The sequence below is a fragment of the Ambystoma mexicanum genome, chromosome 10 (genome assembly GCF_040938575.1).
Source record: "Ambystoma mexicanum isolate Mex_15411 chromosome 10, UKY_AmexF1_1, whole genome shotgun sequence".
In the NCBI taxonomy this organism is placed as follows: Eukaryota; Metazoa; Chordata; class Amphibia; order Caudata; family Ambystomatidae; genus Ambystoma; species Ambystoma mexicanum.
The window spans coordinates 624,490,533-624,505,968 of NC_090932.1; the positions used below are offsets into that span (position 1 = coordinate 624,490,533).

At 44.0% G+C, this 15,436-nt stretch overlaps 1 protein-coding gene across 1 annotated transcript in view; it reads right to left on the bottom strand.

Moving 5' to 3' along the window:
* Window positions 1–1,527: 1,527 nt before the first annotated feature.
* Window positions 1,528–15,436, bottom strand: part of LOC138491604 (uncharacterized) — a 53,428-nt gene continuing 39,519 nt past the window's right edge. Inside the window, exon 2 of the mRNA XM_069618210.1 lies at window positions 1,528–5,493. Within this exon, the coding sequence (XP_069474311.1) occupies window positions 5,366–5,493 (128 nt within the window). The 3' untranslated portion in view covers window positions 1,528–5,365. The remainder of the gene's footprint in view (window positions 5,494–15,436) is intronic.

Sequence of the window (15,436 nt, forward strand, 5' to 3'; positions counted from 1 at the left end):
TCTTGCTGCCTTTCTGCAATTTCCTGATTCCTCTGGCCTGAGTATCTTCTCAATACTGTGCCTCTTACCGTTTTGCGTACCCTGGTCCCAGTGCTCTGCCCAACCCTTCCTTTCGACCATCCCTTGTACCTGGCATATTACAGCATAAGACTTCAGGTGTTTTTCCCTTATGTAGGAAGTATTTCTGGAACCAACCTGCACTGTGATCCAAGGCCTACGAGACCTGTGGAGGTATGGCCCCCAAACATCTCATATCGGGGGAGCCTTGTCAGCAGAAGGATTTGAACTAACAAACCCAGTTATGAAGGACAATGTGGTAATACAGAATCGTTTCATGTTTTGGCAGGTGATCCTTCAAGATGTGGCACTTTTGCTCTCCTGTTTCTCCCGTTTTACAGCCTTCCCAGAGTAGATCCCTCAGCGAGGTCTGCTAGGCAGGAGAGCGATGGGTATGTCTCCAAAATCGACTGTTCTCTCTGAAGTGGTAAAGCCCCCCTGCTAGGGGCCTATTGCTATTAGGCCGTAAGACCGGGGTACTAATACCATTTATTTTCTGTTCCGAAATGCTCCAGCGTTTTGGAACAGAAAAAAGAAAGTAAAAAACATGGCCGCCAGGGAAGGGAAAACGGGAGTCCTTTTTCTCTTCCCATGGTGGCCATTCCAAATTAAAGGAAAAAGGTAAAGAAACACAATGGCTGCCATGGAAAGGGAGAAGGGACTACAACTAGTCCCTGCTCCCTTTCCATGGTGGCCATTCAAAAAATAGGGAAAGTGGATAGGAGGGACTATGTGTAGTCCCTTCTTCCTTTCTATGACTGCTTGTCGTGGATCGGGAGCGGATGCGCTGGGGACAGAAGTGTTCCCAGCGCGTCCGCTGCTGAAATGGACCAAACAGAAGTGGGGTTGGGAGGGCGTGGAGGGGATTCTTTGGATTGGGTGAGAGGGAACTACACTTACCTCGATCCACGGCGGGGGAGGATAGCAGCCTCCAGCCATGTGGTGGCTCGGAGCGTGGATTAACCCTTTCTGAGCCTCCTCATTGGCTGAGTGGCTACAACACTCCGACCGCTGGGGAAGGAAGGAACATAATGGGGAGAGGGATTCCTGGTCGGATAAAGCCCCAGTGAGGGCCAATGAGATTGCATGTTACAATCTCATTGTCACTCGTCGGGTACTAATGCACAATATATGTTTAAATGGGGGCAAGCGTATGCTGTCAAATGGAAGCTGCAACTGATTTTCAGTACAGTATTAACTCATTCCTATACCCTCAGGGTGCACAGGTTTATTTATTGGGTTTTTATAACGCGCCTAATACCGTACATGAGTTTGGTTCTACGTGCAGATTCGGGATTTGAACCTCTGTTGCTAGGTGTGGTCTTGCTTCCAAGACCAGCCTGTTGGAACCTGGATGAATGGAGGATAGCACAGGTACATCTTCTGCTGCTGTTCTTTCCATTATAGTTATACATCTGTAGAGCTCTATTTTTATTATAGACCCTCAGGCAGTAAAATATAATAAACAAATTCCAATTTCAAAATATTTTATTACATTTCAGTATACAGATCAAAAAAACACGTCAAGCTTTCATTAGACAACAAATACAACCATAGACACACCTCTGCAAAATGCTGGTGAACAGTGTATGGTTCCTAAAATACATCAGGCGGTAATGGTAGAAAACAAGAGTGTTTTATATGCCTTATATTTTTAAAATACTACCCAATTGTTATATGGGGTCACATGGGATATTTACAAAATTGACCTCATAGAACGTACTGACAGGGATAAATAACCCAATTATGGTTATTTATCCCTGGCAGTACTTTCTATGTAGCGTATATGTTCCCTACTCATAATTTGGAAGAATTTTAAAAATGTTGAGGTATTTAAAATGCTGTACTGCATGTTTTTCCCTTACCTCTTTATTCCTAATGAGGCTCCATGTTGCGTAAGGTTTTGAATTGAAGTAATGTAATGGATTACTAAACTTATATTTAGAAAAAGTTGAACATTTGTCATAGAATCTTGGCAGTATTCAAGAGAGATTATAAAAAAAGATTACCTTCACCCACAAACCTTGAGCTTTGCAAGGAAAAATAGAAAATAATCAATATATGCAACCATAATATCACAAACATGCCACTGGGGAGCCGCATGGTGAAAAGAGGAGAAAGAGCAAATTAAACTAGTAAGAGGGATCATAAGCCATACTACAATATAGGATGTTTTAAATGGTGTGGGGTATTGTGCATTTAATGAGGCATCCACTGGTCAAAGATACAGTTCACCAATGGATTCCACAAGGGGATCTATGTGAGCTGCATCTAGTCTTTTCTGAAATCAAATGTTAATACGTTGTAATTAGTGCACGTTTGTATTACCCCAGTGGGGGTCCAGAAGCATTTTATAGCTATACCAATTGAAAGTATTAATTTGTAGGTCAAGTCTCACAAGATGATCAAAAAGTAATCCTTATAAGAGATTATCATTTTAAGATCTGCCAATACAAAGACAATTGGTGGAAAATACCTTTGTGGCCAACTCCAACATTAGTTAAGCCTGCTGCCAAACCTCTCCTCATGATTGTTTAAGGGGGTTTGGGGGTGCACATTTACAATGTAAGTGTGCCAGTGAACCCTGAGGGCATTGCTAGCAGCAGACATTGAAAATGAGGGCTCACAAGTTGTGCATTTTAGCAGATGTCATGAAGGTTTTGATGAAAAGAAGGTACACATTTAGAGTGAATGATGAACACTACTAAGGCATTCACTGCTATTCTTTTGGAGGAATAGAACAGTCAAGTCATCCTGTAACCTGGCCCTTGGTTGTGCCTTTCCTAGCCTACCAATGAAATACTCAAGGAATCTGAGATACTACTGTGATGCTGCAGAATCGTAATAAATGTTGTAGCTCTCCTCATTGGAGTCTGAACTTGTGTTTTCGAGCATCAACTGGGTACCACAAGCCATCTTTTGCTATTTCTTAGGTAGAGTATAAACATTTCTAATTATAGCCCCCTTCGTTAAGAGCCTCTATCCAAAAACACATGCAAGGTATTGCATACAGATTAAACACTAAAGAAAATGCATTGTTGTTAGGGTGAACAATTCTAAGCAAACGCTCAACATAATATCTAAGAGAAGGGCCCCTTCAGGCATATTTTTGTTAGCTAAAATCTCTCTCAGGAATGGTCAACAATTACAAACATGTTTGGTTTCTGTAACGCTTTCAGAGAAAATATTGTATTTATTAATTGTTGTTTTACTATTGGTGTACTATCACAGTTACTGTTCTTTTTAATGATTGTATGATGAATTGTCCGTATCTTATGATAGCTTGGCATATACTGAAATGTTTCATAGAACATAAACATTATTTGAGGAAGACAATGGGGGTCATTACGACCCAGGCGGTAATTACGCCAACTTTACCACCATGGTGTAAACTATGTTTACACCATGGTGGATGGCGGATTTACCGCCCCATTCCAAGGTGAGTGGGGCGGTAAATCCCCATTTCCCATTTTCCCTTCCCCATTCCCATTTTTGCCCCATAGGGCATAATGGGAGTGGGGAAGGCGCTAATTACGCCACCGTAAATTACGGTGGCGTAATTAGCATCATGGCGGGTTAGCGCCATGGATTTTAACGGCTGCTAAAAGCAGCCGTTAAAATCAGAATAGGCGTTAAGGGTTAACGACGGCGTTAACCCTTAACGCCTGGGTCGTAATGAGGCCCAATGAAATGATTTGTGAGAAATTTAGCATAATAAATGGCTAATACCAATTAGATACAATGTTATGGAAAGTCGTCAAAAGAAGAAAACTGCCCCTGCAAGGTACAATAGGAAAGAAATACATGCCATGATAGTTTGCTCCCCTCCCTATGGCTTGTAGCACATGTTCTGGACTTTGTGAATGTGGCATTATGGTGTGTAGATGATAATGGATGGCTGTTTCAATGACTTACCTCTTTTCTATCTGATGACAATGGTTATTAAAGGAACATACAATAATGAGCCTTTAGAAAGTAGCAACATGAGTAATCTATTAGCTAATGTTCACTGTTGGGCATAAGGCGAGCCCATCCTCTAATTTCAACCACTCCTTAATCCTTTTTTAAACCCATTCACAACCTTTGAAGCATTTTAGAAACATAATACTAATATGCACCAAGATTTAAAAAATTGTATGATTTTAAGCAGTGATCAAATGTAATGCTAGAACCAATCCACAGCCTCAATTTATGCAACTAGAGTACAACAATTACACAAATATAACATGGCTTTACATTTAAACATGTTTCAATGCCATGTTGATGATATCAGTCATCTTAAATCCCATTTTAATAGATGGGTGAAAATACTAATGTCTCTTGGTTTTGTTCATGCCCTTGTTTGTAGTTGATCTTTTTCTCCACGAAAATGCTGTCAAATTATTCTGTTTCCCTGAAGTGAGACCGTGTGCTGTAATTTTCAGTGATGGATGAGCCTATAAGGATATAATGGATGTTAGGTTTTCACATCCAGTCATGGAGGCAAAGGTATTGCTTTCAGATTTGGACAGTTTTATTGGTTAGTCCTCACTGAACATGATGGTGATGCCTCTAAAACAGATTAAGCATACGTTTTTGAAATGCTGGCAATCATAATCAGGTGCAGGTATCCCAGGGGGTGTAACATAGTAGGCCATGGTCTTGTGCTGATCTGTAAAGGTTTGGTATGTATAATATATGTCTATTGAGGTTCTGTAGATTGATGTCATTCAAAGTTGTGTCCATACTTCTTTTTGCTGCTGCGTAAAAATCATCCTCCTTTGTTTTTATGCGTGTTGAAGATCATGCTAGACAAGGGGTTCTGACCATTTCTGTGGTTTGAGCTTTGCATGCATCTCGATTGGCTTCAAATCCACATGTATACCCAGGATGGTGTTTACATCCTCTGGCATGGCCTTTCAAGTATGGACTGCAGCAGTTTTGTAGGATAGCTCTAGAAGGGCTTTCTCGTTTCATGGATGTATGAGTATCCTGTCATGAACCCTTTGGGTGGAGGCTGGTCACTGTGTGCCATTATTTGAGGAGGGTGTGCGCTTCTGACCATGTTAGCCATGGTATTTGTTGTTTTTAATGTTACCTTTAAAGGTAGTGATCAATTTAGAATAATGCTAATTTGTGGTGAAACGTGTAGCTTTCTCCCGAAGAGAGGAGGTGCAGTTGAACATGAGAGCAGGGCACCTTAAGTAAAAGGCTGATTTCTCAAGTAAGCAGAGAGAGAGGGGGGCTAGTACAAGATGGTTTTGCTGTATACACACATTTTAGTCCACTTCCGGATTGATTATATATATATATATATATATGTGTGCTTCTAACACCAGCCCCCTGGCAGTTTGAGAACCATGAAGATGGTTGACTTGGCAATTATACCATAGTGATCAAAGGTTTCAGTTTCTTCCAGCTGCTTGCTTCCAAATACTAACCGGATGTCATCAATGCCTATGGATAAGAAAAGAACAACTTTAGTAAAATGAACATACAATGCAATAATTCATGAAAAGGTAAATGGCACAGCTACCTGTGGAGATGTTCTGCAGAACTGCAAAAAAACGATCTCACAATATGCTTCTATTACACACAATTACCTGCATTGACATACAATCTTTTATTCATGAGTATGAAATCATATTGAGGCGATACTCACCTTAGACATGGGAAGTGAACATAAGCCACCAGTCAACATGTTGCACAGACTCAGGACATGGCTGCTTATGGTGATGTACATTTTTCCTCCTGGAAGAGCCCTTTGCAATCCGCTATTTAAATTCCTTACTATAAAGTACATGGATTGACATCTTTGGGCGGTGATGGGTGCAGGATCCATGTCACCCTAAGCAGGTAAAAAGCACTCCTGTATTGGACAATGTGGTAGCTAGTCAGCTGTCCACTACTTTATCCTTAGTATAAACAATGCCTAAAAAAAGAGGGATCGGTAAGAGAGCACAAGGTGGAAAGAAATCAGGATTTTCTTGAGTGGGTAGCAATCTTCTTGAAAGGTGTGTTCTCAGGTATGACAGAGCTTTACTGAATACCACCACTCCACAGGACTTCCTTCGTATTTTGGTTTCTGTCCCCAGAAAAAATAAAACAAACACATTCTGGAAGCTGGCAGAGGTCTGTTATGACTTAAGATGTAGTTCTAGAATCTGGCCTGGTGGACAGATTTAAGGATGCAACCATTATTATATGAACAGGGGGACTTTTAGAGATTAGCTAAAACCCAATCAAGGTGGCAATGGAGAGCAGTCAGGGCTATTCTCAGGAGAGTGTGAGTGGTCCACAATGAGTTCACACAGTGAATCACACAATAATTCAGAATTATTAAAGAATCAAATGAGCAGGTGATATCACACAGAACTCAATTATAAACATATTAATACAGTCACCATAGTTTCTTAGAATGTATTCAATGGATTAAATCAATAAAATAAGGTAAGTGATGCAGTAAGATGGAACTAACTCACAGGATATATGCTCTAGCTTCAGAAGTCCAACCAAAAAGCAGTTGCCTAGAACGATACAAAGAGACTTGTTCTCAATGTTATACTTTGGAGGACAAGCTGGAGACAAATGCTTCGCGCTTACTTAACCCCCTGACTCATTTTCCCAGATGACTGGATGGATGGACTGGGGGGGTCACTGGAGGTTGGTTTTCTTGCTGTTGGCTCCGGTGAGAGGTGCCCAGAAGCTGCTGGTGCAAGGATTCTTCGGGCCGGGTCCAGCAGCAGAGTGCAACCCGTGGTGATGGAGCAATGCTGGAAGTACCAATGCAGTCTTCTTCAGGACACTTCACAGAACGGAGGAAGGTGAGTTCCAGCGACAGCTACCACATACACATGATGGCAGGCGTCCTTCCATTCACGGTTGAAGATGACCTTCCAGAGCAGGAGCCCTTGAAGCTGGCCTGAAATTCGTCAGAAAGGTGACTTACACCACAAGCCAGTGATCACCGATGTTCCAACGTGGAACAGTGGTGTTCTAGTGAGGTATCCCACTGGAGAGTTGGTCAGTACACAGTGTAGACCAGGGATACTTACGAAGGCTCAGGATGGCTGAGTCCTCGAGAAAACATTGGCACTGGTTCATCCCTCCAGTCCAGGGGTTCAAGCACCACACAGGGCCTTCGCAGATCTGGTAGCTCAACAGGGCTTCACCGGGACAGATGCAGGAAGGGATGCTGGGCCTCTTCATGATTCTACTTTGAATGTTCAGTCGGCTGTTCTTCTACACATGATTCTTGGTGCCAATGCTGATCTGAAGAAATGGCTGTAGGAGGCGTCCTCTTATCCAAAATCCAGCATGGAAGCAAGTCCAAGCCCACCCATGGTAAGGATGTGCACAATTTAAATAGCCAGTAGTTGTCCAATCAGGGACAACTATTGGTTTAATTCATGCCCCAAACCTAGTCTCTCTGGCTCCAGGAATGTGGAATGGGACCAGACAGTCCCTTCCACTTCCTAAGCCAAAGACACACAAATGCATTAATAGCAAACGATAGCAGCAGCTTTCCCAGGCCAGTGCATGACCTTATAAGAGGTTTCCTCACCTGGCAAGACAGGAAGAAGGTCAAACAACAATATGGCCAAAGAATAAGCACACATCTTGTGACGTGGCCATTTTTAGGCAGTAGCCATGTTTAATAGCTAATGTGCACACTTGTAATAACGCAGACATTGTAAAAATATATCTGCAGCCACCAGCTTGTCTTCAGCTACAAATGAAAGTAACCAAACATTCCATGTATACAAAGCGAGGGTGATACAAAGGTATCCCCATTACACTGCATTTAAAATGCTATAGGGAAGTGTTTGAAAGTTACAAAACGTTAAAAGTCAAAAGGGAAGCATAGTTTCCCCTGCACTGATAGACTGAAGGGCTGTTCAGTTTCACCATAACAAAATGAGCAGAAGGCCAGGGGAGTGAAGCTGAAGGGTTCACTTTACTGTAAAAAGTCTGGGTAGGTTGAAAAACAAAAGCAAAACGTTTGGGTTCCATAGAACTATACTAGGAAAGTTGCCAAAACAGAAATCTTTCCTAAAAATGACTAACACCATGAAAGCGCCCTGACAGCTCATCTTCCTATGGCTGTAGGGGACCTTTCCTGTGGACCAAGTCAGCCACCATCTTAAATTGAGAGAGGAGCGGAGCATAGGCAGCGGGCAAGGTCAGTGCCAAGGATTGTGTCTGAAAAAGGGACCATGCGGTCATCGTCATACAGACCTGGTTATGCCATGCTCAGGTTCTTGAGCCCAGTGGTATAGCCAGACAGAGTGCCCCCACCCAGATTGCAAAGCCCAATACCTAGAAGCCACAAATACAAGAATCCATTGCTTCGTTGGTAGGAAAATCTGGACTGGATCTGGGAGAGTCGTCTGTGGATCTGGGAGGACGAAACCAGCAAAAAATCCCCTCACAGACTTTGACAACAGACCTGTAAGAGAGGGACCATGTGTCCCACAGTCCCCCTTTTCTACTGACGGAAAGCCCGGATGATTCATTTGCTGGCTTTGGCCCAGGAAAACTACAGAGAAAATCAAACTGCCCCACAGGAGTACCGTCAAAGTCCCAAAGGGGGCCTTCATATTGAAGCCATGTCCCTGGTTAATAGCCATAGAAGCAGAAAGAAGTGCAATTCCTACCCACAGCACATCTAATGAGGGAACCTTCCCAGTGAGCTACAGGGAGGTGAAGTCGTTCTTTGCATTGGCCACAAAGCTTACTAGGTACTGGTCCCAAACTACATCCAACACTCTTCTTAAAAACCTTCCTTCTAGAGCCCTTCGCTCAGCTACCTCCAACTCTCTAAGGGACAGACGCTTCTCCAGACAGAGAGTGGGTGGTAGATTCCTTTCCTCTGCAGGTGCCTCCCTCTGGAATGGCCTTCCTGCCCCTCTCAAACTTGAGCCGGATCACCTGAAGTTCCAGAAGCAGTTCAAAACTTTCCTCTTCTCCTCTGCTTTCTCTCTCTCTCCCTCCCCTGCTAACCTACCTGCCCGACCCGTCTGCTGTGCTGGCTGGCTGCTTGGCTATAGAGTCTCACTGGTTAACAGGCTCTCTCTCGCCTGCACTGCCTCTGGGCCTACCTCGCACTCAGGTGCTGTAACTGTAACTTTACAGTCCCTTGCCTCCTTGCACTTACCCAGAGCCGCGCTGCATTACTCAGAGCACTGCTGCCTTGTTCCCCTTCCGTCTCCCAGGCACTTCTCCCTCCCCCTTGCACTTCTCATTCTCGACCTTGTGTAATCTGAATGCTACAAGGCCTAGCAAGATCGTGTGTCTTGTCCTCCGTCTGTTTTCCCTCCCTTGTCTTCTTGCGCCTAGAAACACTTGTGTACATAAGCGTTATAAATGACATAGTATATCATATATGCCTATGCACACCTCAAGGGGAAGGATCAGCACATCTACTCACTGAGGCCTACAGGGTTTAGCCACATCATGTTCCAAGGATGGGAAAGCTTCCAGTATCAGACCTGCAGAGAAAGCAGCGTCTGCCACCCATCCAGTGGGGATAACATTCTAGACTTTGATCGAAGATGGCAGCTAGTCTCTTAAGACTTCCTCCAGAGGGGCAGGTCTACAGTCTCTGCCACTGAATAGGCTCACACCCGTCATGTGACTATCCCAGTCAATCAGAATGAGAACATTGCAGCCAAACCATATATAAAAGTCAACTCCTACCACAGCAATGGAAGTGAGTTTTGGAAGTGTAGATTGAGATTTTTGAAACAGAAAAGGAGCTTTGAATATGGATAGTGGTGAAATCAGAAGGAGCTGGACTAGAAGCAATGAGGATGGTGGGAGAATATAGAAAGCAGGAGAGTAGGTCTGAGGTGCAAAAGAATAAGGATATAGTGGAGAATATGGTGTGGTGTAAGGAATGCCAGAAGGAATTGGGCAGTTTCAGGGAAAGGTAAAGGACGAAAGGAGGGAGGATGGGGAACAGCAGAAATTAACATTTGCAGAGAGGCGGGGGGAGTATATTTGGAAGGAAGTCAGAAGTGACATCAAGAGACGGACTTTATTAAGAAGGAGGTTGGAGACATTAAGAAACAGGAGAAGGATTGTCAGATGGAGGTTGGAAGTGAAAGCAGAGGAAAAGATGAGTGAGATAAAGAGTGTATTAAGGAGGAGGTTACGCAGAGACTTGAGGAGGAGTGCACCGCGGGTTGAAAGAAGAGTTGAGGAGGAAATTTGGAGAGTGGTCACAGGTGAAGATGAATTAAAAAGAGAGGGAACCATACCTTGATCCAAGTGGGTGTGATTAGAGGTATGAGTACATGGTGGAGCATTGACGAGGTGGAAAGGAGAGAGAGAGGAGTACAGAGGAGCAGAGTTGAGGAGGTTTCCATTGGCACAAGATCGTTAGAACTCCACGAGGAGGGAGGCGAGCAAGGAATGCTAGGACTAAAGTAAAGACCCTAAGCCAAGGAGGTGGCAAGGAAATGCAGAACCAGCTTATAAAGCACCTTTGACTGTGAAAAGCAATCTCCATATTCATCTGGAAAGGGAAACCCCCAAGACTTTCCAGATCAGTCCTCACATCTCACATCAGAGAGGGGGGATTAGCACTTCCGCACTTTAGAAACTACTATCATGCGGCGCAACTAAGGATCCTGAAAGAATGGCTGGGGGACGATCAGCGAACGATCTGGGTATCACAGGATAGGGCGGCTGCAAGAACTCCTCTGGAGGATCTCTTATGGAAATCTAAGCACCAAAGGCACCCAAACTTGTGCATCAGTGAGATCATGGAAGCCACATTAGGCGCATGGGACGAACAGACCCGGAAAGGAAAGTTAACCATAGCTATCGCCCCCTTTACTCTTATTTGCAGGAACACACAATTTCCACCAGGACAAGAACACAGCGCTTTCGAGAAATGGGAAGAGGCAGCATGCAGGAAAATAGGGGAAATGTTTGTGAACAAGGAAGTGAGATCATTCGCTGAATGCAAGACACTATGGAACCTCACAAATGCAGACAGGTACAAATACGAACAGCTTAGACACTGGCTAGCGACACCCGAAATAATACAAGCGGCGACAAGGGAACTGACTGCCTTTGAAAAATTCCTTCTCTCTAACTCAGGAGACAAGAAACTATTCTCCGCTCTATACAACTTCATAAACACGCAGGATGCGGATCTAAAATGGGCATACATGAAAAAATGGGAAAAGACATTGGAAGAAGATATCCCGATCCAACAGTGGAAGTCACTATGGGCTGACATCCCCAAATTGACAAGAGCAGCCCAGACAAGGGAAATGTGGATTAAGATAGCCACTCAATGGCACTACACACCAGAAAGGCTCAGCAGTATGTACCTGCAAACATCAAACAGCTGCTGGAGAGGCTGCACAGACCCCGGCACATGGAGGCACATTTGGCGGGATTGCCAAGGAGTCAAAGGCTTTTGGACAGAAGTGATCGTGGAAATTAAAAATCTTTTCCCAGAAGCGGACCAATTTGAGGCCAAAGTCTGGCTCTGCGGATTGAAAGGGCAACTTCCCTGAAAGTATACTAAGGCACAATGGAGAAGCCTTATGGGCCTGGTTATCGCGACATGAGCCACAATAGCGCAGAGCTGGAAGAAAAAAAAACACTGCTACCATTCACATGGTTACAAAAAGTTTGGTCACACTTGACCATGGAGAAGATCACACATAATCTACAAGGAACCATGGGCTCCTTCATGAAGGAATTGGGGGGTGGTAGAATACCTACAATCAGATTATATGGAACAATGTTGCCCACATAACATCAGAGTTACCAACATTTTAACCTCTTAGTCGATCAAGAGAACAATGAAACACAGAGAACTCTTCCGGGTGGGGGAGGGGGGGAGTTGGGGGAAACTGTTGGATTTCCTTTTATGTTCATATGTAACCACTTGGAAAAACAATAAAAATAAGTTTTAAAAAAAAGAAAGCACCTTTGGATGCCAGTCTCTTTGTGTAAGACACTCTTACAGTGCTCACAACAACCATTTGCCAAGACAGACCGTGCAAGGGTGTGTAGGGTAGAGACCCAGGCAAGGTGATCTCCAAACAGATGAGCATGTAAAGCCAAGGAGTTGAATATACTTATCGGAGAGACAAGAAGAACAATTGGAGAGTAAACAAAGAGAAGGGAGACTTGCCAGGCAGGGACCGCAGAATTGTTTGAACCCCAGAGACCTTTGTTTGCACGCAGAGACTTTGAACCAAGTACAAGTATCCCTGTGCAGTGTGGAGAGAACACTTAAACATGTAGAATCTCTCGCTCCATCTTGACATTTAAATAAACCTCCTGGAAAATACCTTGTATGTTATGCGATAGGAAGCTTTTGTTGCCCATATCAAGAAAATACGTATTTACAGGGTATACATTGGCAGTTACCAAGGAAAGGATCTTCAGGAGGAGGGCAATGGGAGATGAGAGGCAGGTCACTGCCAACATCCTTCTAAAATAGGTTGCTTTTGCAATGGGCTAAAAAATACAAAGGGTAGTTCTTCAGAGGTCAGAAGGGGTAGGCTGAATTAAAATAAACATACCAGAGAGCACCCCCTTAAAAGGGCACAGAGTAACATCTCTGCCTGTAAAAGCTGTGGATTCAATTAAACTGAATTAAGAAAATGATTTTAACTACCAAAGGGCAGCATATTGTTAAAAGGGCAAAACCAGAGATTAAGTAGGGTACACTTAGGCTATTAAAGGTAGGGAAATGGGCAGACTTCGGGCACCAACAAACTTTTTGATTCTGAGTCTCGTTATAGCTACATTTGGCTTTTTCCATTACTACTAATATTGGATTTTCCAAATGGGGCATGCTCCAAAGCTATGTAATGAATTGTAAACTCCTCATACAGCAGGATGTGAATTGTTCTCAACGCATTTATTAAAATCAAAGCATCTCGATGTGTACATCTACATTTATGCATATATGTCTGTGCCCTTGCACGCAAGTGTTTTTGAAATATTACCCATCAAAAAAGGGATGTGTCCATGTCTTCACCCTATGCCTTTCCTGCACTCTTCATTTCCCAAAGTGTCTCACAAGGCCAATTAAAAAAACACTGCTTTCTATAGAGCACAAATACTGTGAAATTGCCAGGAAAGCAAACAAATCCCTTAATACCCTAACTCCACCCCATCAGCAAACCCCCACAGAATAGAGAATAGGTTGTTCTTTCCTTCCCTAATGCACAAGGGCAATACTAAAGAGTGAGGGGGTTAAGGCTTTCCAATGGTCATATATGCTTCTTAGGCGCCTTGTACCCACGTTTATTAGGTACATTGAAAGGAACTGAAACATCCTGAAAGTCGTGTCTACTTTGCGTCTCCAAGTGACTTACATGTCATGTTTGAATAGGTAGTATTCACCATTTTCCTAAAAGACAGGTGATTTGATTCAATAATAACGATCAGGGCAGCTTGTTCCAGAAAATGCACTCTGTTTTCCCTAAACAGTTTAATAACCTGGATCTGTTTCTCGAAAGGGCAATAACAACGGCTGTATTAAGCGAGTGCACATCCGATTTACTCATACTTTCTGGGGAACCATATTTGCTCAGACTGTCCTGTGTCATTATTGCTTATACTCAGTGCCACAATTTACTGGGGGGAACTCCCCCCTACCCCGTCCAAGAGGAGGTGGGGGGGAGGGCGCAGTTATCTGAGGTGTGGAGCGGGACTGGGGCCAGAATGTCTGTGGTGTGGGAGGGACTGGTGGCGGAGCCAACTGTCAAATGATGTGCGTGCCCTGTATATAAAATGCTGGCTGCTTTGCATAAAAACAAAGTGCATTTTGGGGAACATAAGAATGACCACCAATTCATCAAATCTGCCTGTGCTAGTAATTTAAACGTTGATTCCTTATGAGCAAGCAATGCACACTTGGTATGGTGCCCATTTCCCACACTTGTCTACACGGAACAGTGTTCCAGAATGGCTTGAGGACAGACTATACACTCTGGGTATTATATTGTATTTGTCATTTATGTAGCACCCTTTCCCCATTTTAAGGCCCCAGTGCGCTTTGTGGTTGGAACACCCTCAGGACTGCAGTCCATCTGTAGGAGATTCTAAGAGTTGATTTATAAGCTGCATCTGTGCATTTTGCCAGGTTAGGATTTAGGTGGGGTGGATAAGCTCCAGTAAGCAGCCCAGAGGTCAAGTACTTGAGGGTGGGTGTTGATGGTGGTTTAGGATAGAGTGCTAGTGTCGCAGATTCGATGTGTGCCCAGCTAGACCGAAATTCTGGAGTTCTGGATACAGAGTTGATGGGTTGAGAGAGGGACAAATCCATTTCCAATGTGCATCCAAGGTTTTTCACTGAGGTAGAGGTTGCCGGGGGCTCTAGATAGTGAGGCCAGGGAATATGTTGATGAAGGAGCGCTGTTTTCTCAGGATTGAGGATGAGGTGGTTGGTCGTCATCCAGTAGTCAATATCTGAGAGGCATGATAAAAGATCTGGATAGCTGGTGCTTGGCGATTTTGGGATTTTTAACCATGATCTGGGTATCATCTCCATAGTTGAAGCAGGTGACACTGTGGAAGCGGATGAGTGCAGGGAGAGGTTTCAGATAGATATTGAAGAGGAGGGGAGACAGGAATGCTCCCGGTGGGACCCCTATGGTACTGATCTGGATGTAGAGGTGAAATGGTGGAGGAGCATCATTTTCCAGTGTTTAGAGATGAAACAGGTGATCCAAGTGAGGGCAGTGTCTGTCATTTCTAGAGGGTATAGCCTGTCTAGGAGAATGGTGTGGTCAATGGTATTGAAGGCGGCACAGCAGTCAAGGAGAATGAGTACAGGGCATCCTTCCACATCCGCTGTTCTTTTTAGGTCGCCCCAAACGAACACTAGGGAGGACTCTGTTCCTCTGAGCGGTCTGAAACTGGATTGGGAAGGGCCAAGGAGGTTGTTGGCTTCAGTGAAATGGCCGGTCTATCGGTTTGGCCATGAAGCAGGTGTTGGAAATGGGCCGGTAGCTTTGGGGAGTAATAGGTTGAGTGTGGGTTTTTTCAGGAGGGGTTTGATATAGGAGGATTTTAAGGCTTCCAGGAAAGTTCCCGATATTAGGGAGTGGCTAAGTCGTTAAGGATTGAGCATGCAATACTTCCTGCACAGGTTGAGGCTAGGATGTTTTTGAGGAGCGTGGGCAGGCAAGGGTGTTCAGGGGAACCTGATGGGCGAGAGGAACTCCTGGTGTGAGACTGGAGAGAAAGAGGCAAAGGTTTACATCGGGATGGAGTTTGGAGGGGGAATGGGCAGTGGGTGAGTAATGGGCGGGGGCATTATTTCTAATTTAAAGATGATGGCAGAGTGTCTGTCAATAGCGATGTTGTGGAAGTGTTCTGATAAGGCATTGCATAGAGATTGGGAGTTGTACAAACC